Source organism: Ahaetulla prasina, chromosome 3 (assembly GCF_028640845.1).
Source record: "Ahaetulla prasina isolate Xishuangbanna chromosome 3, ASM2864084v1, whole genome shotgun sequence".
Taxonomy (NCBI): Eukaryota; Metazoa; Chordata; class Lepidosauria; order Squamata; family Colubridae; genus Ahaetulla; species Ahaetulla prasina.
The window spans coordinates 225,453,564-225,481,419 of NC_080541.1; the positions used below are offsets into that span (position 1 = coordinate 225,453,564).

General features: G+C 43.3%; 1 protein-coding gene across 2 annotated transcripts in view; it reads left to right on the forward strand.

The window, feature by feature from the left end:
• Positions 1-15,162, forward strand: part of ZBTB46 (zinc finger and BTB domain containing 46) — a 65,634-nt gene extending 50,472 nt beyond the window's left edge. Inside the window, exons 4-6 of one of the 2 annotated variants that reach the window (XR_009154552.1) lie at positions 4,375-4,550; positions 11,107-12,934; positions 13,659-15,162. Coding sequence is in view for 1 of the 2 variants with exons in the window: in XM_058178032.1 (XP_058034015.1) it covers positions 4,375-4,550; positions 11,107-11,484 (554 nt within the window). In the remaining variant the exon portion in view is untranslated. Of the gene's footprint in view, positions 1-4,374; positions 4,551-11,106 lie in introns of both variants that reach the window. The other variant, XM_058178032.1, reaches the window with a different exon arrangement.
• Positions 15,163-27,856: the final 12,694 nt, after the last annotated feature.

Consider the following 27,856-nt stretch of genomic DNA (forward strand, 5'->3'; position numbering starts at 1 on the left):
GGGGCTATTGGTTCTCTCTAAACCTGATAGTTTGCTAGCAGATGTTTCATTATCCAAGTAGATAACATTATCAGTATCAGTCCGTGTGAGGTTAACTGCCTGTTTACATGCAGTAGTTTGCTTTGGTAGTTTTGGTGGGGTTGTAATTTCTTTCTTGGTGGTTCCTTGTTGAAAGAATTGTTTTCTGCCTGATTGTTTGTTTGATGTTGAGCCCTGCTTATCTAATTTTGGCTTCTGTGGAGAGGATCTGTTGTAATCTTTTTGTTTCCTTCCTGGGTTTGGTACTACCTCTTTTTAATGGTGTGTAAATGTGGTTTGTCTCTGTGTGACAATTGATGGCTGGTTTGTCTGAATGCCCAATGTCCAGAAACTCCCTAGTATTTTTGGATTTGGCTCAATCTAAGATGCTAAACTGTGATTGAGAACAGTCCATGTGGTTGGACTGTGGTTGAGAATAGCCCATGGGTTGTCAGATTGTGTTTTCATCATGTCTTCTGACAAGAATTTGGAGGGCTCTGCCAATCTTCTGCCTGCCGGTTCTGCATAGTGGCTATTACAGTCCTTGCATTGTATATTCTAGATCGGGGTCTCCAACCTTGGCAACTTTAAGACTTGTGGACTTCAACTCCCAGAATTCCTCAGCCAGCTGGGAGTTGAAGTCCACAAGTCTTAAAGTTGCCAAGGTTGGAGACCCCTGTTCTAGATGACCCCTGTTTTTCCTTCTTGGGCTACTGGGTCTGTACCTAGAACGCCCCAAGAGTGAAAGGATGCCTGCTTAGCTATAATATTGTCATTCAAAACAGAAGCACGTTTTTCAGAAGTAAGGAGACAGGCGCTCATTTAAGAGCAGGCAATTTTAAACCATTTTCCCTGCTGAAATGAGATAGAGCATCTCAGTTAATCAGATAGATAGAAGGTCTGGAATCAAGCCAACTTCTATATAGGAGGTTGTTCACAGTCCCAAATGAAGTTCCTAACTCCTAGGTTGGCAAGGCTTACCTGTTATATGTCAACACGAAACCTGTATGTACATTTAAGATGTGGCTCGCCCCCATTGCTGTGCAGTTTATGCACAAAGAAGTCCTAGAACCGTGTTGGCGAACCTATGGCACGCATGCCACAATTGGCACACAGAGCCCTCTCTGTGGGCATGCCAGCTGTTGCCTCAGCCCAGTTCCACTCCGCATGCGTACGTGCCTCCTGCTGGCCAGCTCAGCTGTGATCATCAGAACCTTTTTTTTTTGTACCTTTTAAAAGCATTTTTTAAAAGAAGTCGTAAACAGGGAAGCGGGCGACCGGGAATTGGGTGGGCATGGGGGTGGGAGGGGAGGGATTTTTGCTACTGGTTCTCTGAACCATCCACTGCCATCGCTACCGGATCTGCCGATCCGGTCTGAACCGGGAGCATTTCACCCCTGCCACCACCTACAGGGTACCTTCAACAGGTGCTCTCTTTCTAATCTCACAAGCAAATCTCACAAGCAAAGTCAATGGGGAAGCCAGATTCACTTAACAACCACGTTACTAACTTAACAGCTGGAAGGGGTCTTCTTCAAGGGGTGTCTTGAAGCCGTTCGGGTCCGACTCAACCCATCCAAGACGGACTGGCTGTGGATGCCGGCGTCCCGGCACAGTCAGCTTACTGCATCGCTGACTGTGGGGAACGAATCGTTGGCCCCCAGGGAATCGGGGCGCAATTTAGGCGTTCTCCTGGATGCACGGCTGTCTTTAGAAGACCATTTGACGGCCATCGCCAGGGGAGCTTTTTATCAGGTCCGCCTGATTAGCCAATTGCGCCCTTTCCTGGACCGGGACTCGTTATGCACAGTCACTCATGCCCTCGTCACTTCCCTCCTGGATTACTGCAATGCTCTCTACATGGGGCTCCCCTTGAAGAGCATGTGGAGGCTCCAACTGGTACAGAATGCGGCCGCGCGGGAGATTGAGGGAGCTACGAGTACATGTAACACCTCTCCTGCGCGGGCTGCACTGGTTGCCGGTGGTCTTCCGGGTGCGCTTCAAGGTGTTGGTCATCACCTTTAAAGCGCTCCATGGCATCGGACCTGGATATTTACGGGACTGCCTGCTGCCGCCAGTTCCCTCCCATTGTCCGGTGCGTCCAGTGCGCTCTCACAGGGAAGGCCTCCTTAGGGTGCCGTCGGGCAACCAATGTTGGCTGGCGGCCCCCAGGGGAAGGGCGTTCTCTGTGGGGGGGGCGGCTCTGTGGAACGAGCTGCCGGTGGGACTCCGTCTTCTCCCTGATCTTCGGACCTTTAAACGCGAGCTCAAGACTTTCTTTTTTCACCAAGCGGGGCTGGCCTGATTGATTGATTTTAATATTTGGGGATTTTAGCGGGTTTCTTCTTAACAGGGGTTTTTATCTTTCGTAATTTTTATCTAATATTTTTAAGTATACAGCAGTTTAATTAGATTTTTAATTTTGTTATGGTATTTTAAATTGTTTTTGGATTATTGTCGTTTTACTTGCTGTACACCGCCCTGAGTCTTTGGAGAAGGGCGGTATAAAAATGTGAATGAATGAATGAATGAATAAATAAATAAATAAATAAATAAATAAATAAGGGGTCACTTAGCAACTGTGGCAAGCAAAGTCTCAAAATGGGGCAAAACTCGTTTAATAGTTGTCTTGCTTAGCCACAGAAATTTGGAGTCAATTGTGGTCGTAAGTTGCGGATTATATGTACAAGTGAGAACTGTGGGGGCAGTTAAAGTTTTCCAGGGGTAGCCAGCGCTTAACACAATGGTCTTCTCTTGATAGTCCCTGTGTCTCTAACCCATAAATCATTCCTTAAGACAGATCTTTTCCTTGAGGCATTTGAAGTTTAATATTACATTGCCCAATTGATCACTTTGTCATGTTGGTTGTTTTTTAAATCAATTTTATTGCTTAACACTGTTCCTCGAAGGGCCGTTCTAAATTTATTTTAAGATGTAAACCTCTGAGAGTCATTCCGGATTCTAAAACAGACAGAATAAATAAATTTCTTTGCAATGTAAAAGTACGTACTATTTCCATTATCTTCCTGCTCATTTCCAGAAAATAATACAAAAACTTAGAAAATGCTTAGAAATAATGCAAGCACTTGGGGGAAAAAAACAATGAAACTTCAAAACAATAACAAGAAATAAATCAGGCAGAAGATAATACTCTAATCCAGGAACCACCAAGGGGAAAACTGCACCCTTACCAAATTGGCAGTATAAGCTACTTGCAGCTAACCTCACCACTGATAATGTAACCTAGCTGGATAATAAAATGTCTGCAGGCAAACAACTACTGGTAAGTTCAGCGTCAAGAACGCCACAGCTAGGGATATTTCTATTGAAATAAATAACTTGCATTTGAAAGACAGTTAGTGTGATTCCATAAAGGAACAAAAATTGATGAGCTGTCGTGGCACAGTGGTTAGACTGCAGTACTGCTGGCTACTTCCGCTGCCTGCCGGCTGCCTGCAATTCGGCAGTTCAAATCTCACCAGGCTCAAGGTTGACTCAGCCTTCCATCCTTCTGAGGTGGGTAAAATGAGGACCAAAATTGATGCGGGCAAGATGCTGACTCTGTAAACTGCTTACAGTTTGTAAGTCTGAAAAGCGGTATATCAGTCTTAAGTACTATTGCAACTGCTATTTAAAATACCCATTTCCATTACCCATTTCTTACCATTAGCTGAACCTGCCCATTGAACACCTATGCCCACTAGCTGGAATAGATATCCAATACATGTACAGCAATCTTTTTGTTAAATTACCTATAATTTTAAATCTATAGAAATTATTGGAATTGTTAAAATGATCTTTCATTAAAATTATGATTCCATGCCTTATTATATAATCTATTATAATCATCATCTAGCACAGAATGCTTGAACAGACATGTATAAACAGATATCACATTTTATAAAACAATTATAGATCAGATATTGCTAGAGGAAATGCTGAAGTACTTAAAGCTGTTGGGTCTTTTTAACTTTTTTATGTTAGCCCTTTCCTTGAAGGGGAAGCAGTTAAGATTCGGTTCCAATTTCTTCCTTGCAAAATATAGTATGGTCAGCAACACAAATAAAAATGTTGAACAGGCAACAGTATTTTTAATGTGGGCCAGTGTGGTCACAATAAAAACAACAACCAAACAATAAAGTTATCTTATCTTAAAAATGACAAGATAAGTTAACATTTCCCACCCCAGAAGACAAACCCAGACAGTTTGTGAGACAGTTCAGCCATTCTCTGAAAAATGGTCAGATAGACTTATTTTATTGCTTGTTTGTATCCCAACTTTGTTATTTTTTTACAAATCGTACCCAAAACCTCAGTAGAGAGCTGTAATCTGCATTGCCTTATGCTTCTTTTCAGTAAATGAGTTCACGGTCATCCGGAAGAAGTTCAAGTGTCCCTACTGCAGCTTCTCCGCCATGCACCAATGCATCCTGAAAAGGCATATGCGATCCCACACAGGAGAACGTCCCTACCCGTGTGAGATTTGCGGGAAGAAATTCACCCGGCGAGAACACATGAAGCGGCACACCTTGGTAAGTTAGGACCTCTAGGGACGTTTCCGGAGACAAGGATGGATAGAAACTTTGAGATCTGCGTGAGAGGATTGTGTGGGTGAGCATAGAGATGATTGATTGACCCATGGGTTTTGCATCCTTTTTTTCTATTTATAGGGCATAATTTTTGCCAACATCACATATTAACAACAACAAATAGTATTTTAACTATAGCATTCTTCTAGAAGAGAAGTCTTTTAGAGAGAAGCGTTTCTGGTCCAATTCACACAACACATTGAAGCAAGCCAGTGAAAGACGTAGCACGTTTGGTATTAAATCTTGGTTATAGTTTTTAGTAGCATATCATATCAGATCAGATCAGATCAGATCATGCACATTCAGTCCATTGGAATACTTTAGGAGTCAGTGTATTCAGTTTGGACTTAATCATTAACCCGTTAAATGTGCTTTATGAATAGACCAGTGCTTTCCTAATCCATCCCCCAAATACTCCTCCAGTATGGTTTGAAGATATCTGAGACCTCCTGCCCTGAGAACATTTCAAATACTTCAGATTTTTAAAAGAGAAAAAAAAATGTGTGTGAATTTTGAATCGAAGTGTTATTTATGCTAGATGGAATCGGCCTTTAAACCGTTCCGAAGACTTTTGTAGCAAGATCCAAACATAGGAAGTGCATCCGTGAAAGAAATCCTGTTTCCTCCCAGCTGTTCTCTGGATATCAGGGCAGGATATTTTGCAGACAGCCTGTCTTGCACCCAGTTGCCTTCTGGAAATGGCTGTCTTCCTTCCCACGGGGAAAATGTTCCCCGTGATCCGCTACTGTCTGCTGACCGCCGGTGCAAGGTTGCATCTTGTCTTGCCAAATGGTGGCGTTTTTGTAGACGAAGATGGGCAGCTAGCTTGCATTGCTTCAACAGCAATGTTTAGGGGCCACTGCACTCTGTTGCCATAGTACCCAGAACCCGCTGCCTTCTTCCTCCTTAGTCCATTCGGATGACTGCCCCGGCCATCTGGACGCGGGACCAATTGCTCCCAAGATGCCCCTTGATTTGCTCCATTGGGGTGGGCTTTCGGCAGCCCGAGTTATATTAATTCAGCTACAGACACGCATGGCTCCAGTCACTTCTTTGTTCTTTCTTGAAACTAAACTCACCGCAGCGGTTAAATTTCAGGTACATTTAAAAAATAATATTTCTTTTATTTTATTTATTTTTATTTTATTTATTTGTCAAACACAACAGTAATATATACTGTATATATAAGTAATATATACTGTTTATATAAGTATAAACATGACATAACCAGACGAATTGGATACAATCAAAGGGAACATTAGGACAGGAACGGTAGGCACATTGGTGCTCTTATGCACGCCCCTTACAGACCTCTTAGGAATGGAGTGAGGTCAATAGTAGCGAGTTTTTGGTTAAAGCTTTGGGGATTTTGGGAAGAGACCATAGAGTCAGGTAGTGCGTTCCAGGCATTAACAACTCTGTTACAGAAGTCATATTTTCTACAATCAAGATTGGAGCGGTTCACTTTAAGTTTAAATCTATTGTGTGCTCGTGTATTGTTGCGATTGAAGCTGAAATAGTCTTCAACAGGAAGGACATTGTAGCAGATGATTTTATGAATTATACTCAGGTCATGCCAAAGGCGGCGGAGTTCTAAATTTTCTAAACCCAGGATTTCAAGTCTGGTGGCATAAGGTGTTTTGTTGCTAACTGATAATAATTGGAAGATTGCAAGGCATGTTCAAGGGGACAAGAGATCATCGGTTGATAATGAAAAGTAAAAACTATCCGCACAAAGATGAAAAAAAAAAAAGGCTTGTATGTTTATGTCCTTTTAAATATATAGGGCCGTGATGGCGCACACAGTGCCCTCTCTGATGGCACACAAGCCGTCACCCCAGTTCAGTTATGTTGCCCATGCATCTCCCGCCGGCCAGATGGTCTTCAGGCCTCTGCCACGCATGCGGGGGGGGCACGTATGTGGGGGCCATGTGCACATGCATGAGAGGCGCACGCATAAGGGGGTGCACACGCATGCGTGGAGAAGGCAGGCAGGGCTCCGTGCTTGCATGCACAGGGGGCCCGCGCAGAGGGCAGGGCACATGCATCGGGGCCGCACAAGCATTGCATTTTGGGGGTTCAGGTGCGCGTGCTTTGGGCACTCGGTCGGGAAAAGGTTAGCCATCATTGATACAGGGGTTGTTTTTGTGGGGAAAATAGAGGCAGAAAAGAGTATTATTAAATAAAGGAGAATATTTGTAGCTCAGGTTTGGCATTAGGGGCCCTTGGTGCTCTAACAGCTTGCCTGTTTTCTTCCAGACGTTTCCTTACCCAAACTAGGTAACATCATCAGTGCTAGTGATGTTGCTCACTGCCTTGCCTTACTTATAAAGTAAGAAAGTTGGGATAAAACACTATTACATTATGAATTTTTTTATTGGATTTGTTCTTTGCTATGCTTTTGTGGCTTAGGGCAGATAATAACCAAGGCCTTTGAAGGCAAAATAAAATGCAATTAAATCAAAATAAAGATTTGTTTATCTGCGGTCACTTAAAAAAAATATACATAAACGTTTCCCCCATCATTGATTGTATCTTGCAACAAAACCCCTGGGCAGAGGAGAGAGAATGATTGGCCAGAGTCTGCCTATCGAGATACATGGTTGTGTGGAGACTTGAACAGTTTTAAGACCAACGCAATTTAATCTCTGCAGAACTTAAAAGAACATAGCCAGGGTTTGATACAATACAGGTAGTCCTCGACTTACAACCACAGCTGAGGCCAGAATTTATGTTGCTAAGTGAGAAATTTGATACGTTTGCCCCATTTTATGACTTTCCTTGCCACATATGTTAAGTGAACCACTGCAGTTGTTCAATTAGTCACACAGTTGTTTTTTTTTGTTTTTGTTTTTCTATTTTTTTTTTATTCAAAAAGTTTTAACAACCCCCCTCCTTTCCCCCCAACCCCCCTCCCTTCACTAATACCCTCCCCCCTCCCCCCTGACTTCCCGGATGAAGCACAAGGTATAGTTAAAAATAAAACAAACATATGCTAAGAAAATTTTTCCCCAAAACTATTATACCAATTTTCCCTCTCTAGCTCTGACTTCCTCCTAACATAACCAAAATCCTTCAAAAAATAAATAAATTAACAATTAACAGTAATTAAATATATAAATCAATAGAACAAATTAATCCTAAAGTATTTAAAACCAGCTAAAGCATAAAAATCCAATCCAATTCAGAGAATATCTCCCTTATAGCTTCTATAACCATATAATTTTTCCCCCAGGTCTTTCTTACATAAGATCTTTCGAGAATATTCTATTTAAAATTCAGTGCAACACATTATAAAATTTCAATACAGAAAATTATAATATCTATTCAACTTTAGTCCTTCCTCGTCAAAATCCAGTATAGATCCAAATATCTAGTCTTTCATGATAGATATAAAACATATAATCAACCCATTTCTTCCAGATCTTCCTCACATGTTGTCTTTCTGGGACACTAATATTTTTGTCTGTTAATATTTCAAAAAAACCTTGTTTCAAGGATAATACTTTTGTCTCTTGCCATTTTTTTTGATGCATTAATCTCTGTCTTTCCTTCATTACTCCTTTTGAAAAGTCAGTCACAATATTTCCTAGTAGTTCCTTATGTCCAAGAATCCACAAATTACTGCCATATATTCCATCAGTCCAAAAAGAGAACTCTTGGAAAGCATTAACCCTGTGAGTTTTTTCGGTTCGGGAGACAGCCTCCTGTAGCACAAATTCAGGCATTTCATCCAAACTATTTAAAGAAAACTTCTTTACCTCAACTTGTTTATTCACGATCATATCTTCATATTTATCCACTTTTGTTTGTATCTCCTCCATTCCATTTTCCAAGTCCTGATTGCACTGGTTAATTTCCTCCAAGCTCTCATCCAAAACGTCCCCATTTTTTATCAATTCGTATTTTTGAATAATTAAATACATTCTTTCTGTGTAATCCTGTATAAAGTCACGAATCCATTTTTCTGAAAGAACCTTCATGACAAAGTTCCTGCTGAGAATCCCCTTATGAAATACTTAAACACACAGTTGTTAAGTGGAATCTGGCTTCCCCATTGACTTTGCTCATCAGAAGGTCACAAAAGGTTATCACATGACCCTGGGACACTGCAACCCGTTGCCAAGCATCCAAATGTAAATCACGTGACCACGGGGATGCTGCAATGGTCGTAAGTGTGGGGAATGGTCGTAAGCCACGTTTTTCAGCGAAGTTGTAACTTTGAACAGTCACCTAATAACAGAGTCTACAACAAACGAGCTGTCGTAAGTCGAGGACTGCCTGTATTTTTGGCAGCTGCTGCACACGGCTGGCTCATATCTAAATGGTTGTCCACTAGGACTCCAAGATCCCTCTCACAGGTACTACTTGCTCAATAGTAGTACCTGTGAGAGGGATCTTGGAGTCCTAGAGGATAACCATTTAGATATGAGCCACCCGTGTGCAGCAGCTGCCAAAAAAGCCAACACAGTTCTGGGCTGCATAAACAGAGGGATAGAATCAAGATCACGTGAAGTGTTAATACCACTTTATAAGGCCTTGGTATTTATTTATCACATTTGTATACCGCCCTATCTCCCTAGGGACTCAGGGCGGTTCACAGGCAAATAAAAAAGGTACATATAAATACAAAATAAAATAACAATTAAAAAACTTATTCTACATAGCCAAATTTTTAAAAGAACAATATAAATAATAAAACCCATTAAAACCAATATAAATTTAAAATCTAATCCAGTCCTGCGCAGATGAATAGATGTATTTTAAGCTCGCGGCGGAAGGTTTGGAGGTCCGGAAGTTGACGGAGTCCTGGGTGGAGTTCGTTCCAGAGGGTGGGAGCCCCCACAGAGAAGGCCCTTCCCCTGGGTGTCGCCAAACGGCACTGCCTGGCCGACGGCACCCTGAGGAGTCCCTCTCTGTGAGAGCGCACAGGTCAGTGAGAGGTATTCGGTAGCAGCAGGTGGTCCCGTAAGTAGTCCGGCCCTATGCCATGGAGCGCTTTAAAGATAGTTACCAAAACCTTGAAGTGCACCCGGAAGGCCACAGGTAGCCAGTGCAGTCTGCGCAGGATAGGTGTCACATGGGAGCCACGAGGGGCTCCCTCTATCACCCGCGCAGCCGCATTCTGAACTAACTGAAGCCTCCGGATGCCCCTCAAGGGGAGCCCCATGTAGAGAGCATTGCAGTAATCCAGACGAGACGTCACGTCTCGTCTGGCGTGAGTGACCGTGCATAGGGCATCCCGGTCTAGAAAGGGGCGCAACTGGCGAACCAGGCGAACCTGGTAAAAAGCTCTCCTGGAGACGGCCGTCAAATGATCTTCGAAAGACAGCCGTTCATCCAGGAGGACGCCCAAGTTGCGCACCCTCTCCATCGGGGCCAATGACTCACCCCCAACAGTCAGCCGCGGACTCAGCTGACTGTACTGGGATGCCGGCATCCACAGCCACTCTGTCTTGGAGGGATTGAGCTTGAGCCTGTTTCTCCCCATCCAGACCCGTACGGCTTCCAAACACCGGGACAGCACTTCGATAGCTTCATTGGGGTGGCCCGGTGTGGAAAAGTACAGCTGGGTGTCATCAGCGTACAGCTGGTACCTCACACCGAAGCCACTGATGATCTCACCCAACGGCTTCATATAGATGTTGAACAGAAGGGGCGAGAGAATCGACCCCTGAGGCACCCCACAAGTGAGGCACCTCGCGGCCGACCTCTGCCCCCGTCAACACCGTCTGCGACCGATCGGAGAGATAGGAGGAGAACCACCGATAAACGGTGCCTCCCACCCCCAATCCCTCCAACCGGCGCAGCAGGATACCATGGTCGATGGTATCAAAAGCCGCTGAGAGGTCTAATAGGACCAGGGCAGAGGAACAACCCCTATCCCTGGCCCTCCAGAGATCATCCACCAAGGCCACACTTGGAATACTGCATTCAGTTTTGGTCGCCACGATGTAAAAAATATATTGAGACTCTAGAAAGGGTGCAGAGAAGAGCAACAAAGATGATTAGGGAACTGGAGGATAAACATGAAGAACAGTTGCAGGAACTGGGTATGTCTAGTTTAATGAAAAGAAGGACTAGGGGAGACATGATAGCAGTGTTCCAATATCTCAGGGGCTGCCACAAAGAAGAGGGAGTCAAACTATTCTCCAAAGCACCTGAGGGTAGAACAAGAAGCAATGGATGGAAACTGATCAAGGAGAGAAGCAACTTAGAACTAAGGAGAAATTTCCTGACAGTCAGAACAATTAATCAGTGGAACGACTTGCCTGCAGAAGTTGTGAATGCTCCAACACTGGAAAAGTTTAAGAAAATGTTGGATAGCCATTTGTCTGAGATGGTGTAGGGTTTCCTACCTCGGCAGGGGGTTGGACTAGAAGACCTCCAAGGTCCCTTCCAACTTATGTTATGTTATGTTATGTATAATCTACACTGCACCCTGAAGACATGTTCCCTCTGCTAATTTACCTGCTTTCACTTTTGTCTTCCTCCCCAGGTTCACAGCAAAGACAAAAAATACGTCTGCAAAGTGTGCAGCCGAGTCTTCATGTCCGCGGCCAGCGTGGGCATCAAGCACGGTTCCCGTCGCCACGGCGTGTGTACTGACTGTTCCGGCCACGGCATGGCTGGCCACTTAGAAGCCGGTGGCGGAGACGGGTCCCCGGATGGATTGTACGGCACCGAGGGCCCTTACGCGGAAGACCCCGATGACCTCAAGGCGGAAGGAGATGAAGAGGAAGAAGACGACCTGAAATGGAAAGAGGAGATGGAGATCTCACAAGACGAGGCCATCTTGGAAAACGACAAAGATGGTGCTGACTCTGCCCCAGAGAACCCTGGGGAGACCGACAAGGATTTCACTTGGATTTCTTAGGGATTGTGGGGGGGTTTCCTGACGGTTTGGGGATCGCAGGGTGGGAAAAGCTGTATCAGGGAAGCTCCAGTAGCCTGGCCATTGTCCCCATGTATAGAAACGCGTTATGTGTGAAGACTTCTTTTTTTTCTCCAAAGAACATCTGATAACTTCTCTTTCAGATTTTTGCATCAATGAGCATTTTCCCTCAATGCTGTCACTTCCTTCTTTGAAATCCTTCCAACCGTTTTAAAAATAGGAAAAGAAGAAACTCCCTCACTTCTTTTCAAATCTTTTCATTCGGAACCCAACCAGGTTACATGCAGGCAGCATGGGGTTTCCTCTCTCAAACATATATATCAAAGGTGGGTTTCAACAGGTTCTGACCAGTTCTGGAAAACCGGTAGCGGAATATTTTTTTTTTTAATTTGAATTTATACCCCGCCCTTCTCCGAAGACTCAGGGCGGCTTACATTGTGTTAAGCAATAGTCTTCATCCATTTGTATATTATATACAAAGTCAACTTTTATTGCCCCCAACAATCTGGGTCCTCATTTTACCTACCTTATAAAGGATGGAAGGCTGAGTCAACCTTGGGCCTGGTGGGACTTGAACCTGCAGTAATTGCAAGCCGCTGTGTTAATAACAGACAGACTTAGTCTGCTGAGCCACCAGAGGCCCTACTCATTTTGAGTAGTTCGGAGAACCGGTAGTAAAAATTCTGACTGCCCCCGCCCCCATTTATTCTCTGCCTCCCAAGTCCCAGCTGATCGGGAAGAAATGGGGATTTTGCAGCATCCTTCCCCTGGAGTGGGGTGGGAATGGAGATTTTACAGTATCCTTCCCCTGCCACGCCCACCAAGCCACGCCCACAGAACTAGTAGTAAAAAAAATTGAAACCCACCACTGATACATTATATATATATATATTATTTTTCCACGGGTCAAACTTAACATAGAGAGAACATGTGCTTCTCCAACGATAATGATCAAAAAATGTTTTAAAATAACTACCCTCCCAGCAGCAGGGGAACGTGGTATCAAGGTTACCGCTGGTAAACAAAACAGTGGGAAGCCTCTGAGATCCCAGCTGGAGAGAACAATAGCTTTTGCCGTTTGCCGCAGCCTTCACTAGACTGTTGTCCTCTTTCCCTGAAGTGGGTTGATCAAAGGATTAATTTAGCCCACTGGCATTTGAATAACCTCAGGTTGCCTCCATTTATAACTTGCTTTGCTAATGGGGGCCCCCTTGTGGCTAAGCCTCAAAAATCCACTTTTCTGCCTTGCTCGCTCATTCAGAAATAGCTGCGTTGGGTTGGTTGCTAAGCCAAGCATCGAGTAACGACGTCGGCTGGGCCGAACTTTGCCGCTGTGTCGAGTGGGGAACCTCTACAGATCATCTGTGGCACGGTCCCTCTCAAGGAACGAGTGCTTATCAGTCCACAAGACCACATCGCTATAGCAAACGTGGTGAGCAGGAAATTTCCACTTGGTTTCCCTTCTCCAGCCTGGATATCAGAATAGAATAACAGAGTTAGAAGGGACCTTGTAGATCATCTAGTCCAACCCTCTGCCTCAGATGTCTTTGACCGCCCTAAGAAACTCTCACCTGTTCCTCCAAAGGCCTTAAAACCTCTTTATCTGGAGTTTTAGGATCTCCACATTTGGAGAAGCAACCTTCGGTATTTAAAGAAGCTATTTCATGACCGTTCTTCTCTCTAATGATTGAATAGGATTTCTGGCTGGTTGCTTGCTACTTTTCTGGGACAGCTTTCGAAGGGTCATTTGGCCAATTTGTTCTTTTTATCTTTGCCTCCTGCCTTGAAGCGGAAAAAGTGCATCTGAAACCTCTTGTTCTTAGCCACAGAACCTGTAGTTTCATTCCGAATACTTGTGAGGCTCAAAACCATTATCTTAAAACTGACCTTAAAAAACAAACTAGTCTCTGTCAGAGAGGTAAAACAGTTAAAGGTGCTGATTCCGTGTGTGCGTGTCTAACATAGGTCTGTGTATTGTCAGATCTGATGACAAAGGTAACATATCATGATTTCTAAAGAGTAATATATCTTTTCCTTTTCTGGCGCTTTTTCTAACTTTTGGAATCGTGGAATGTTTTAATAATGTAACTTAAGGAGTTGGGAAGATCCTAGTTTCAGAGTTTTGTTTCATTTTCTCTCTTACTTTTCAACTGTAGCTACTTCATAAGTCAACGGAAGAGGGAGAAGTGTACAAGAATGGAAGACACCTGGCATTGTTAATCCTCCAGAAAGAATCACCTTAATGTTTCTAAAAGAGAGAAAGTGAAAGAAAAGCATCATTTCCTAGCTAAAGAACTTCCTATGCAGGTGTTGGAAGAAATATCCATCTGGGTTCAGTTCCAAGTGGGGACAAAGACACTGGAAACATGGAGGCTGCTTGGAAAGATGGTTTAATGGTGGCCAGGATCACATGGCTTGAGATCCTGAACAGAAAAGGGCTGAGATCCTGTGTGCTCCCTGGCTTTATGCTTTTTCTGAGCTTTGAACTTTCTGGGGCACAGGAAGAGTATCCTGATTGGTTGTCAAGCTCCCAGGTGGTCTAGGGGTCTTAGCTAACATTGTAGGTTGTCCCTCAAGCTTGCCTGAGCCTTGCCATGTGGTGAGTTTCTGTTCTAGATGGGTTCTATTATGATGCAGATGATGGTTGACAAAGGTGGGGGGAAATGAGTGAGCTTAGCTGAGGCTTTAATGGCCCATTGACAAAGGTGGGGGGGGGAGTCAGGAAGCTGCTTTGTCTTTAAAACATCTTTCTCCATTTCTCATCCAGGGAAATATATTCTTCCTTTTAAATATTTTCTAAAATATTTCATTCTTCTAGGAGGGGGGTGGGTGCTAAATCCCTACACAGGTTTGTAGAGAAGCACCCTTGGCGTAACGTACTAAACCCAGTTAGAAAACGAGTGCAGAAGTGGTGCCGAATTGCAGGGGGTTGTACTTACGATTATTTTTAATTTATTTATTAAACTTGTATGCCGCCCATCGCTCTGCAAATGACTCTATGATGTTATAAATAACCGAATAAAAGAATTACAGAATTACAATGTTAAAACATTAAATGCTGAAACTTTAAAAGTAACATTAGATAAAAAGAACCAATGCATAGATGGGACGGAGGCAGGGGTGGGTTCTACTTACCTTTGCTACCGGTTCGCAACTGGAGCTGCGCACGTGCAGATCGTACCTTATGACATCTGGATGAGTGGGCCGCTTTTACTACCGGACCGAACCGGGAGCAACCCACCACTGGACGGAGGTGAGATCTTGTACTAGTCTAGTAGCCCCTTTCAAAATAGGAGGCCCATATTGAGGGCCCTAAATCAGTTGACAGGTTTTCAGGCTTTAAGGTAGCATTATCCATCCCGTGATCATGACAAGAAAATACATCCCAGGCCTTAATGCATCAATGCAGTAATGTTAGTCTCCTATTTTGGGCTGGCCTTTAAGCACACCCTGTTTCAAAGGGCGCATATACTTGTAGCACTTATAGCCAGTCTAACTGGAGATCATGGAAAGATAGAAAATAATGGATTCTTCAGAGCAATAAAACTGTCTGCTTGTGCTTCTATAGATTCTAGAACAGGGGTCTCCAACCTTGGCAACTTGAAGACTTGTGGACTTCAACTCCCAGAATCCCTCAGCCAGCAAAGCTCTGGGAGTTGAAGTCCACAAGTCTTCAAGTTGCCAAGGTTGGAGACCCCTGTTCTAGAAGGCTGCCCAAAGACCGAATGGGCTCCATGCCAGGCATCCTGCAACTTAATTTATAAGGCCGATTGTTTTTACCTCCCCTAAAAGGGCTTCAAATCCAAAGAGAGACAATCCATGGCAGTAGCAGCTTATCGGTGCTAAAAGGCTCCCCGTTGCAATTTTGCATTTCTCATTGGGGAGGTCCGAGCAAAAATTACGCTCCAGTTTGCACTAAGAAACAGCTTCCTCCGAGCTGTACATTTTACCTCTCTTTGTTGTTTCATTACATATCACACTCCGCTGTTTCTTCCTTTACTGGGGTAGAGCTTGTGCAGCAAAGAGAACCGAGAGGGGAATTTAAGAAACATGCTATTCTGCTCATGTCTTTTTCCAATCTATCAATTCTCACCTTTTCCCCATCATAGTTTTCATTTTTTCCACACTCCCCATTCGTTGGAGGGTTGCGGTTTAAACTACTGTTTTCTTGAAGTCAAAGAATGCATTTATTGCCTATATTGACCCGACGTAGTTAACTGCACCGACTTGTTTTCTGAGTTTACAGAATAACTGAACCATAAACTAACCTAACAGAGTTCAGAGCACCTGCTAAGATACCAAAACCAAGGTTAAAAGTAACCAGGTTTAGCATCGAACCACGAGACAAACAGCATATAAATTGGATAAATAAATGTCTCTGGAGATTCTCAGTCGTTCAGGTCATAGTTGTCTCAAAAGTGCTTTTTCAAAAGGCAGCTGGCCTGTTTTTCCTCTTGAGGAAGATGTTTCGCTTCTCATCTAAGAAGCTTTATCAGATCGTCAGTTTTAAGATAATTAAAGGTATAGAGGCAGATGTTAAGTCTGCCTCTGCCCTGGTTAAGTAGGTTGGAGAAAATACAGCTTTTGCGTGAATGAGGGATGGACTGGAACAGATGATGGACTTCTTTGAAGTTGTAAAACCGTGTGTCCATTTAACCGTTGAAAAACCGTCTAACCAAATATTTTTATTATCATTTTCAAGTGAAAGAAGGGCGGATGTGAGGGGAAGGGAGTAGCCTTTAACAGATCTTCGCGACTTCTTGCATTTTATATTGTATTTTAACCGGAGGGCGATATTAAGATTAGGTTTTTGTATACTTTTTTAAAGGGCTTGGAAAAATCAGCAAATACTCCCGCCTCACTGGGTGCAAGATACAGATCTTTTCTTCAATTTCTTGGCTGTCTTTGCCTTAGCAACTTTCTCATTTATCGATTATGCTTCCAAAAGCATTCCTAAAATTCCGTTCCCTCTTGGTTCCATCTCGATGGGCATCTTTTTTAAAAACAACCAACAACAGCTGGGTTCGAGATATTTAAGGGGGGGACAATTTTCAGGTTTTGGAGACATTCCATTTCCCTCTTGTCCAGACCTGAGAATTGGATTTCCTACTCTGCTGCCTTTCTCAAGTAGGTTTTACTTCCAATTACATACATGAAGTTTTTACTTCTAATTACATATGTAAAGTGCAGTCGTATACAAAAAGAAGAATGGGGGAGGACTTCTAATTTCTCCTGGATCTTTCCTTGTGCCTTCTCCTCCCTCTGTCCTTGTAAGTGTGGTCAAAATTGGTCCCCAGTTGGTCTAATCTGCAATTTTAGCATATACCGTATTTTTCAGAGTATAAGACGCATTGGAATATAAGTTTTTGGGGAGGAAAATAAGAAAAAAGCTGATTGGCAGGTGGATTGGCCTCCCAGGATACCCCCAATTAGTTGTTCCCAGAGGTGAATTTTAGCAACAGGTTCCTTGGTTATGAGCTCTGTGCCTTGCTTTTTTTTTTTTTTTGCTTTTTTTTTCTGCCTCTGAAACTCTGTTTCAGAAAAAAACTCTTTTCTGCCTCTGAAAGCCTCTGAAACAGAGCTTCAGAAAAAAACCCTCTGAAGCTCTGTTTGGGAGCTTCTTTTCTGAAGCTCTGTTTGGAGGCTTTTTTTCTGAAGCTCTGGGGGCTTTTTTTCTGAAGCTCTGTTTGGGGGCTTTTTTTCTGAAGCTCTGTTTGGGGGCTTTTTTTCTGAAGCTCTGTTTGGGGGCTTCTTTTCTGAAGCTCTGTTTGGGAGCTTCTTTTCTGAAGCTCTGTTTGGGGGCTTTTTTTCTGAAGCTTCGATTCTGATGCTTTTTTCAGCCTCTGAAAGCTTTGAGAAGCAGGGCAGGGCTATATTCAGAGTATGACACACACCCAGATTTTCACCCTCTTTTTGGTGGGAAAAAGATGCATCTTATACTTCGAAAAATACAGTAACTGACGCAAAAGATTTGAATACAATCCACCTAACCCTGGTCTCTCTGTCGCATTTCCTTTTCCTTCCCTGTTCCATGCTGGTTAGATTTTACTTATTATATTTTGAAGAGACTCTTCTGTTTTTGTTCTTCTCTCTCTCTCTCTTTTTCTCTCTCTGCTTAAAATAGTGGGCTCTTTGCTTTTGCAGCTGTTTGTCAACAACGCAGAGGAGAAGCCTCCGAATGAAAGTCTGCAGAGTTAGGCCTTGTCGGTTGCAATGCTCTTGTCTTCGCGTGCCTACAAGGGACGCACCTCCAGGATTTTAGGAATCAAATTCGGTGAAAAACGTCATGCTTGGTGTTGAGCCGTTGGGCCTGGCTGTGTTTTTATATTCCACGACTAGAGAGCGTTTGGAAGAACGGCTAACAACTTGGGAGTTTCTGAACAAGGAAAGCTTACCACTGTGGGGCATAAGCCCTGTTGCACAGCTTTTAAGAGTCGTGGTGGCGCAGTGGTTAGAATGCAGCAATGCAGGCTAACTCTGCCCGCTGCCAGGTGTTCGATCCTGACCGGCTCCAAGTTGACTCAGCCTTCCATCCTTCTGAGGTCGGTAAAATGAAGACCCAGATTGTTGGGGGAAAATATGCCGACTCTGTAAAACCGCTTAGAGAGGGCTGTGAAGTGGTATATGTCTTAAGTGCTATTGCACTTAATCATGGGATCCTACCAGAGGTGGGTTTCAGCAGGTTCTGACCAGTTCTGGAGAACCGGTAGCGGAAATTTTGAGTAGTTCGGAGAACCGGTAGTAAAAATTCTGACTGGCCCCACCCTTATCTATTCTCCGTCTCCCGAGTCCCAGCTGATCGGGAGGAAATGGGGATTTTACAGTATCCTTCCCCTGGAGTGGGGACGGAATGGAGATTTTACAGTATCCTTCCCCTGGAGTGGGGACGGAATGGAGATTTTAGACTATCTTTCCACTGCCACGCTCCCCAAGCCATGCCAGGCCCACCAAGCCACGCCTCCAGAACCGGTACTAAAAAAATTTGAAACCCACCTAGGATCCTATCAAGGAGACTGGTGCAGTGACCTAGAGATGGAACTGTCATCTCACAATCAGGAGACTCTTGAGTTCGATCCTAGGTAGAGGCAGATATTTCTGTCTCTGGATACAATGAGAATGTATCTGCTGAACAAAACTCCGCACTGGCGACAGGAAGGGCATCCGGTCAGTAAACGGCTCCATTCAGTTGCCCAGACTCTACCCCGCAAGGGATTGTGGGGTTGTTAAAAGATGATGATGATGATGATGATGATGGGATTTTCTACCTAGGAGGCCTTGTTATGGGTCGTTCTAGCTACAGTTGCTTTGTGAGCTGCCAGTCTAGAGTTCTATCAATCTTGCGCAATCCTAATGCTCAACGGGGCCGTGGCCGCCTCGAATGTGATGCTTGCTTTGTTCTGCAAACAAGCCGGGAACATTTGCTATTCTGGCAGTTGCCGGGATCCGTACAAAAAAAAAACCAAACCAAAATCGGGCAAAATGCCAAAGGGAATCAAAAGACCGGGCTGGCACGTTGCACTAGACTTAACATGTTGTTTAAATCCAGCCCTGGGAGTTCGTAAACATGGATTTACGGCTGGCTTTTGATTTTGGATGAGGAATGATTAGGCGTGGATTGGGAGATGTTTTGTGTTCTTTTTTTTTTAAAAAAAACATGTTTTGGGTCTTGTGCTTTACGTTTTGGGTGCTCCGCGCCTCGAAATACCAGGAGACCTTGCCACTAAATTTTCAGCAAGTAATAGCCAGGTACGGATAGAGGACCAAATAAAAAAGAGCCTATTTTATGGCCAATTGTGGATTATTCCAGAGTTCCCCAACCTTTCCGGCTTTGTAGACCGGTGCGGGGGCGCGTGAGGGGGGGATTCCGTGTGAGCGTCACTCATTCACCCGCCACTTCTGTGACCCAGGTCTGGCTCAAAACCTGGTTAGTGGGCCGCAGTTGGGAACTCCTGGATTATTCAATAGTAAACCATAGGACGGGGGGGAGAAATTATATCCAGTCTGGGTGACTTGAAGATTTGACGAGAGGCATTGATGGGTAATGTAGTACTTCTGTCTGCCTACCAAAGCATTAAGAGCTGGGTTTGCCCATCGTGGCAACTTAAAAGACGTCTGGACTTCAATTCCCAGAATTCCCCAGCCAGTTCTTCATGTGTTTTGGTCTCCAGGACTTTGATCATCTTGGTTGCTGTTCTCTGAACTTTTTTCAAAGATGTGACCCACAGGACTGGCCCTATCATTAGACCAGAGGGCTTCAAACTTGGCAGCTTTAAGACTTGTGGACTTCAACTTCCAGAATTAGCTTATCTGGGAGTTGAAGTCCACAAGTCTTAAAGCTGCTAGGTATGGAGACCTCTGCATTGGCTGGGTTGGGGGAGAGAGATTGGGGTGATGAACGCTACAGTCTGCTGGTTATTTTGGCTATCGTACACAACTGTTCCTAAAATCCTTGGACTGCTACCTCAACCGTGCTAACGGAAACTTTTTCACCCCCAATTCAATCATCTACTCATGATCTCAGAAAAGGGCATTATGATTGTTTGTCTGAAAGTTTTGGCTTTGTCCTAAGAAGCTATGCCGTTTCCCCCATCTTTGTGAAAACCCCACCAGTCATCATGCAGATCCACCCAGCTTTACGGGTTCTGTTCCTCCCCCTCCCCACCTGGCATTAAAAAATATAATTTCATGACTTGAAAACCTTTCCTGTGTATTTCAGTAAGTCCTGGGGGTGGGTATTTTGCAATCCAAGATCTGAAGGATGAAAAGAAATAACCAATGGATGATGGCAGTTCCTCCATGGTTCATTTGGTGTAACACCTTTTATTGGGGCAGGAGGTGGCGAGTTTTGATTCCATGCATAAAGCCATCCTACTGAATTAGCCAGACAGCGTCTGAATATATAATGGATCTTTCCAAACTGGCAATAGCTTTACTTTGGTTCTTGCAACAGCTACAGACTGGACTTCTGCCTAAAAAATATTTTCTGTATCAAATGAGCTGTGTCTCATCCCTCTTCTAAGCGGGGGCAAGTTGGATTTGCAAGGAAGAAAAAGCTGACACAATCAGGGATTTAATATCTGCGTAAAAAAAAATGATTTTATTTTGGCAATCACTGGATTAAGAAAATGTTTTTCTGGAGGCAACCAGGAATCCAATCTATGGTTTGCAGATAAAATATCTGCTCAAATCCAGCATTTTAAGGATGATGCCAAGATTGAAAACCAACCCCGAGGGACTATGTTTGCATGTCTTCACGGGGTGAATTTCCTTCCAATTTCAAATACCAGAATGGTGAAAAGGGGAAAAGAGGCCACTTGGTGATTTTCTTCTTTCAGGCGATGGAGCCTGCCACAATGGCTTGCATGCCCCTTTGTCAACAGATCTACAAGGAACCTTTGTACATGCATTGGTGCCAGAAGCTCTGAAGCAATTGCTACAAAAATCAGTAAGATTAGATAGATTTGCCTGAACCTTGTTTGCAGAACAGCTCCGTTCAATCCCTGCTATTGCGGGAAAAACATTGGCCAGAAATCTTGGAACAGGATTATCAGCCATTGTGGATAACTTCTAGCAATGCTAGCTCAAGGAAATTTGATTCGCCTTAGGCTCATTCAGAGACACGAGCATAGGAAAGAAAAAGTCATCAGAACGTCTAACGCAATCTAAGATTTGGTTTTTGCCTCTGAATTTAGGGCTCAATCACAGCAGCCTTCTGACAAAACGGGGGCCCATCCCGCTCTCATTTCTGTGCCTCCATGTTTGCACAGCTTCTTCCTTTGTTAAAATGCCCCCGACTTAAAAACTCTGGGTGTTGTTTTTTTAAAATGCAAAAACTGGGAGAAAACAAATGCAATAGCACCGATATTTTATTTCGTTCTGTGACACGCGCAATTGTTGATGGGGGAAAAAAAAAAAGCCATACCGAATGGTGTTTTTAAAAAAAATTCTTTTGTGGTTCTCTAATGTATGAATTGGATTTCTGCCTTTTTTTAAAGGATTCTTTCAGCATAAGAGGTACTCTTTGTGTTTGCTTTCATATATATATATATGTCTTTGGTTATTTGGGTTTTCTCCCGTGTAAAATTAAAAGTGTCTTGGCGACGTTTCGATGAAGTCAAGACACTTCTAATTTTACGCGGGAGAAAACCCGAACAACCAAAGACCTACATACAAACACCCGCAAAAACCTCAGAAAACAAATATATATATATTTCAGTGTGCTTTTTCACTCTGTCTACTGAAGCAAATGAGGACAGCATTTTAAGCACTGATTTCTTTTTTCTTTGAGAATATTCTATATCAAGGGTCTCCAACCTTGGTCCCTTTAAGACTTTAAGACTTGTGGACTTCAACTCCCAGAGTCCCTCAGCCAGCAAAGCAAAGCTGGCTGAGGAACTCTGGAAGTTGGTCCACAACTTCCAAGGTTGGAGACCCCTGCTCTATATTATACTGACTTTATATATTATTATAAACTTGTCTTTGTATCGGCAGTGTTTAATATTGGGGAGATAAGGGGACGAAAGATTTTAGTGCCCCTATTTCTTGGGGATACATGGTTTGTACTTTTTTCTCCATAGTTCAGGTAAACTGGGTTTGTTTTCCAAACCATTTCAAACTTTGTGTGTCTAGATCAATGTTTCTCAACTTGGACAACTTTTAAGCGAGATGGATTTCCAGCTCCCAGAATTCCCTAACCAGCCAGTCGAATTGAAATCCACATCTCTTAAAATTTGTCCAGGATGAGAAACACTGGCCTAGGCAGCCCACCGTCTGCCTGTCTGATTATATTTTGTCATGAGATTAACTTCAACGCAAACAAACAAACAAACAAAGATCAGTCACTTTCAATAAATCAGAACATTGCTGCTAAAATGAATCGGTGTTTACAATTTCACTGTATTTCTTTTAATAATTTCCCCAAGCTTTGCTATTTAGATGTGGAGTCCTCAGTGCTCTCTGAGCTTGGTGGTTTTCTTGCAAACCTTTCATGACCCAACTAGATAACATCATCAGTGCTAGAATGGAATGGAGTGTGTGGACAGGACGACGACTGCGGGATCCTTGGTGCTCTCTGAGCTGGGTTGCTTTCTTGCAGATGTTTCATGAACCAACTAAGTAACATCATCAATGCGAGAAGAGAGTGTGGTTTCCTCTCTGTTTATATATACAGTTGCTTGCCCTGCCAGTGTTGTGTGTTGTGTGTGTGTGTATGTGTGTGTGTGGTTTTCCCCTTGGTAGCTGCTTTCAAAAAATTGAGAACGTAGAATTTGAGTTGACTTTTGGGAGAAGCCAAAGTAGTTTTTTGTTTTTTTTAATTATATCCCGCCCTTCTCCGAAGATTCAGGGCGGCTTACACTAGGTTAGCAATAGTCTTCATCCATTTGTATATTATATACAAAATCAACTTATTGCCCCCAACTATCTGGGTCCTCATTTTACCTACCTTATAAAGGATGGAAGGCTGAGTCAACCTTGGGCCTGGTGGGACTTGAACCTGCAGTAATTGCAAGCAGCTGTTGTTAATAACAGACTGTCTTACCAGTCTGAGCCACAGAGGCTCAGATGACAAGTTATCTATCCTTCAAATTAAGATTGGATGGGCAACTAACAGAGATATTGTATTCAATCCTGCATCAACTAGGGGGATGGCCTAGATCTCCAATCTGGTCTAAGACCTGTGGATTTCAACTCCCAAAATTTTGGGAATTGAAGTCTGCAAGCCTTAAACCTGCCAAGGTTGGACATCCCTGGCCTAGATGAACATGGAACGTCTTCTTAATACCGTGGCGCACTGGTTAGAATGCAGTATTGCAGGATAATTCTGCCGACTGCCAGCAGTTTGATTCTCACCGGCTCAAGGTTGAATTCAGCCTTCCATCCTTCCGAGGCCGGTAAAATGAGGACCCAGATTCTTGGGGGCAAGAGGCTGACTCCATAAACCACTCAGGGCTGATGCTATTGCTATATAGATAGTCCTCGATTTATGACCACAATTGAGCCCAAAATTTACGTTGTTTTAAGGCGAGACATGTATTGAGTTTTGCCCCATTTTACGACCTTTTTTGCCTCTGTTGTTAAGTGCCATTTGTAAGTTAGTAACAAGGCTGTTAAGTGAATCTGGTTTCCCCATTGACTTTGCTTGTCAAAAAGTTGCAAAAGGTAATCACATCGGGGGTAGGTTTTACTTACCTTTACTACCGGTTCGCAATGGGATCGTGTGTGTGTGTGTGCTTGTGCATGCACAATTCTACGCATGCTCAGAAGCTTCTGTGCATGCGCACATCGACCATAATGACATCTGGGCAGGTGGGCGGAGCCTCCCGCCGGTTTTACTACCGGTTCACAGGAACCGGGGCCAACCCACCGCTGGATCACATGACCTTGGGACACAGCAATGGTCATTAAGTATGAATCAGTTGCCAAGCATCTGAATTTTGATTACATGATCATGGGGGTCATAAAGTAGTCATTAAGTGCGAAAAATGGATTTTTTCCCCCCAGTGCTGTTGTCACTTGATAAACAGCCACTAAATGAACTGTTGTAAGTCAAGTGCCCCCTGGACTACAGACTTCAACTCCCAGAGTTCCCCAACCAGCATGATTATCTCCGAGATTCCTGGGAGCTTAAATCAACACATCTCTGGAAGTATCTCAAATAGTGAAGAAGTTGGAATTAACTCTCTTAACCGTGTTTAATTTTTAATACCACCTAATTCTGTTTCCAGTGGTATCTATTCCTACCAGAAATTTATTCTTAAGAAACCATCCGTTCAAAAATAGCAGATCTCAAAAAATAAAAATCCCCTTTCCCCAACCCCTCCCTTCACTAATCCCTCCTCCCCTGACTTCCTGGATGAAGCACAAGGTATAGATAAAAATAAAACAAACATATGCTAAGAAGATTTTCCCCCAAAACTATTATACCAATTTTCCCTCTCTAGCTCTGACTTCCTCCTAACACAACCAAAATCCTTCAAGAAATTTTTTTTTAAAAAAATTAACAATTAAGAATAACAAAATATGTAAATCAATAAAACAAATTAATCCTAAAGTATTTAAAACCAACTAAAACATAAAAATCCAATCCAATTCAAAGAATATCTCCCTTATAGCTTCTATAACCATATAATTTTTCCCCCAGGTCTTTCTTACATAAACTCTTTCAAAAATATTCTATTCAAAATACAATACAACTCATTATAAAATTTCAATACCAAGAATTACAGTAGCTATTCAAATTTAGTCCATCCTCGTCAAAATCCAGTATAAATCCAAATACCTAGTCTTTTATAATAGATATAAAACATATAATCAACCCATTTCTTCCAGATCTTCCTCACATATTGTCTTTCAGGGACAGTAATATTTTTGTCTGTTAATAATTCAAAGGATAATACTTTTGTCTCTTGCCATTTTTTTTGATGCATTAATCTCTGTCTTTCCTTCATTTCTCCTTTTGAAAAGTCAGTCACAATATTACCTAATAGATCCTTATGTTCAAAAATCCACAAATTACTACCATATATTCCATCAATCCAAAGAGAGAATTCTTAAAAAGAATTTTAATTTTTTGTAAAACGTTTTGAATAAAAAATAAATAAAAAAAATAGCAGATCTCTTTCCTGCCGCTGAAAGTCACTCGCATTATTGCATCTTGATTCAAGAACTAATAAGGAGGTGCAGTGTATACTATACAGGTCGTCCTCGACTTACAACAGTTCCTTTAGTGAGCGTTCAAAGTTACGACAACACTGAAAGAAGGGGCTTCCGATCATTTTTTTCCCCCGCACTTACAACCGTTGCAGCATCCCTGCGATCAAAATTCACACACTTGGCAACTGGCTCGTATTTATGACGGTCGCAGTGTCCCGGGGGGGTCAGGTAATTCCCCCTTTCGCGACCTTCTGATGAGCTAAGTCAATGGGGGCAGCCAGATATCACTTAATGACTGTGTTGCTAACTTAACGACCGCAGCAATTCACTTAATAACTGTGGCAAGAAAAATCGTAAAACAGAACAAAACTGACTGAACAAATGGCTCAGTTAGCAACATACATTTTGGGCTCAATTGTGGTCGCAAGTTGAGGATTAGCTGTACTTACGGTACCTGGACATAAACCCTACCAAATTCAATAGGATTCAATTCATATTATACTAGGAATAGAACGGCACTATTAAAATATCAGCAAAGGCTTGGGTTTTTTTAAAAAATGTACAGGTAGTCCGACTGTTCACTTAGTAACTGAAGTTACCACAGACCCCAAAAATGGTCCGATCTGGATTGGAAATTGCTGCCCCTCCCCTCACCCCAATGCCCACGAGCTTGGCAACCTGCTTGTATTTATGACGTTGTCAATATTTTATGGCCATGCAACCAGAATGTATGTATCTATGTATGTAGATGTCGTGTCCCACTCCTCTGCTGACGGCCGGGTCAGGGAAATCCGAATCAGGCGTGCCTCTGCAGCTCTGCCAAAGTCCTAGCAAAGTTCTCAAGGCAGGCAGGAGACCAGGAAGTGACTTCAGCAAGATAAAGTAGACTTTGCCTGACTCAGAGAATGCCAGAAAGCAGATCCTTTATATAGGCCATGGGGTGTGGCTCCATGACTCAGCACTTATCCCGGCCTGCCCCTCCCTTCCTTCTGTTGACGCCGCTTATCAATTCTCCTGAAGCGAGGGTCACTCCAGTCTGCAGCTGTTGGTAATTGACCTTCCTCAGGCTCACATGCTGTGGGGGAGGGGGAGGGGTCTAGTTGCTCCATTTGCCTGGGCATGGAGCCAGAGCTGGGGGCTGGAGGCACTTCTTCCTCCTCAGCCTGCCTGGGCATGGAGCCAGGGCTGGGGCCGGGAGGCATACTAGGACATTCCTCAGCGTTTGGAAGCAGATAAGAAGGCCCCGGCTGTGGTGAGATTGGACGAGACACAACAGTATGCATGCTGGGGTCCTGTCAGCATCTTTATGACCCAGCCAGCTTTCAAGCAAAGTCAACAAAGGAAGCTGGATTCACTTAAAGACTGTGTGGTCCATTTAACCGCATCCACTTTACCATGGCAAAAAAAAAAAGGTCGTAAAATGATGCATGGCTCACTTAACAACAAACTGCTTAGCAATGGAAATTGTACTCCCAATTGTGGGATGGAAATTGTGAAGTTCTGTGTTGTCTTATTGCACACTGGCCGCTGGATCTGACTGACACAGTCCTTGATTGATTTATTGATTTATTCTTCTTTTATTTTTATTTGAATTTATATCCCGCCCTTCTCCGAAGACTCAGGGCGGCTTACAATGTGTCAAGCAATAGTCTTCATCCATTTGTATATTTATATACAAAGTCAACTTATTGCCCCCACAACAATCTGGGTCCTCATTTTACCTACCTTATAAAGGATGGAAGGCTGAGTCAACCTTGGGCCTGGTGGGACTCGAGCCTGCAGTAATTGTAATTGCAGGCAGCTGTGTGTTAATAACAGGCTGCATTAGCAGCCTGAGCCACTTCCCAGGCCCCTGAGAACCACAGAGTCCAAAATTCCCGCTGCTAAGCAAGACAGCCATGAGTTTTGCCCCGTTTTACAACATTTCTCGCCACAGTTCTTAAAACAACTCGCAACAGTTTAAGTTAGTAACACGGTCGTTAAATGAACCTGGTTTTCCCCCCGTGGAATTTCCTTGCCGATTAGAACGCTCCTAGCAATAGTGAGGCGTTGATCCCAAATTTTAAGCCCGACTCGGCCAATGATCAAACGATAAAAGTCTACAAGACTCGTACAGTTAAAAATAATAATCTGTATTTTTTTTTTTTTTTTTACCAATTCAAAAGTTGGTGTGCGCGCACATCTGGGGTTAAGTGTACATAGAAAGCTTCCTGAATTAACAGAAACAAAAAAAGTTCGTTTACTCGTTACACATCCTTGCAAAGCAATGTCCAACTCGCTCCCAGCATTTGATAGGACACACTGCTAAATAGGTTTGCGATAGGATGACGGCAAAGCCCTCAAACAAAACAAAACAAAAAAAAAGGCTGCTTGGGATGCAGGCAGGCAGCAAGAAGAGTCGATGATCTCCAAAAATTAACAATCGTGGTCGAAGGACTTTGCCGGTTTTGGTGCAGCCACCAGACCGCAGAGCATAGCTTTAAAAAGGGGCCGGAAAAAAAAGGAAGAAAAGCACCAGTTGGCTTAGCAGAAACAATTCCCAACATGGTGACATCCAGATGGGTTGGGAACAGCGCAGCTCATCCAGAGCAGGGGGGTCTCCAACCTTGGCAACTTTTAAGACTTGTGGACTTCAACTCCCAGAATTCCTCAGCCAGCAAAGCAAAGCTGGCTGAGGAACTCTGGGAGTTGAAGTCCACAA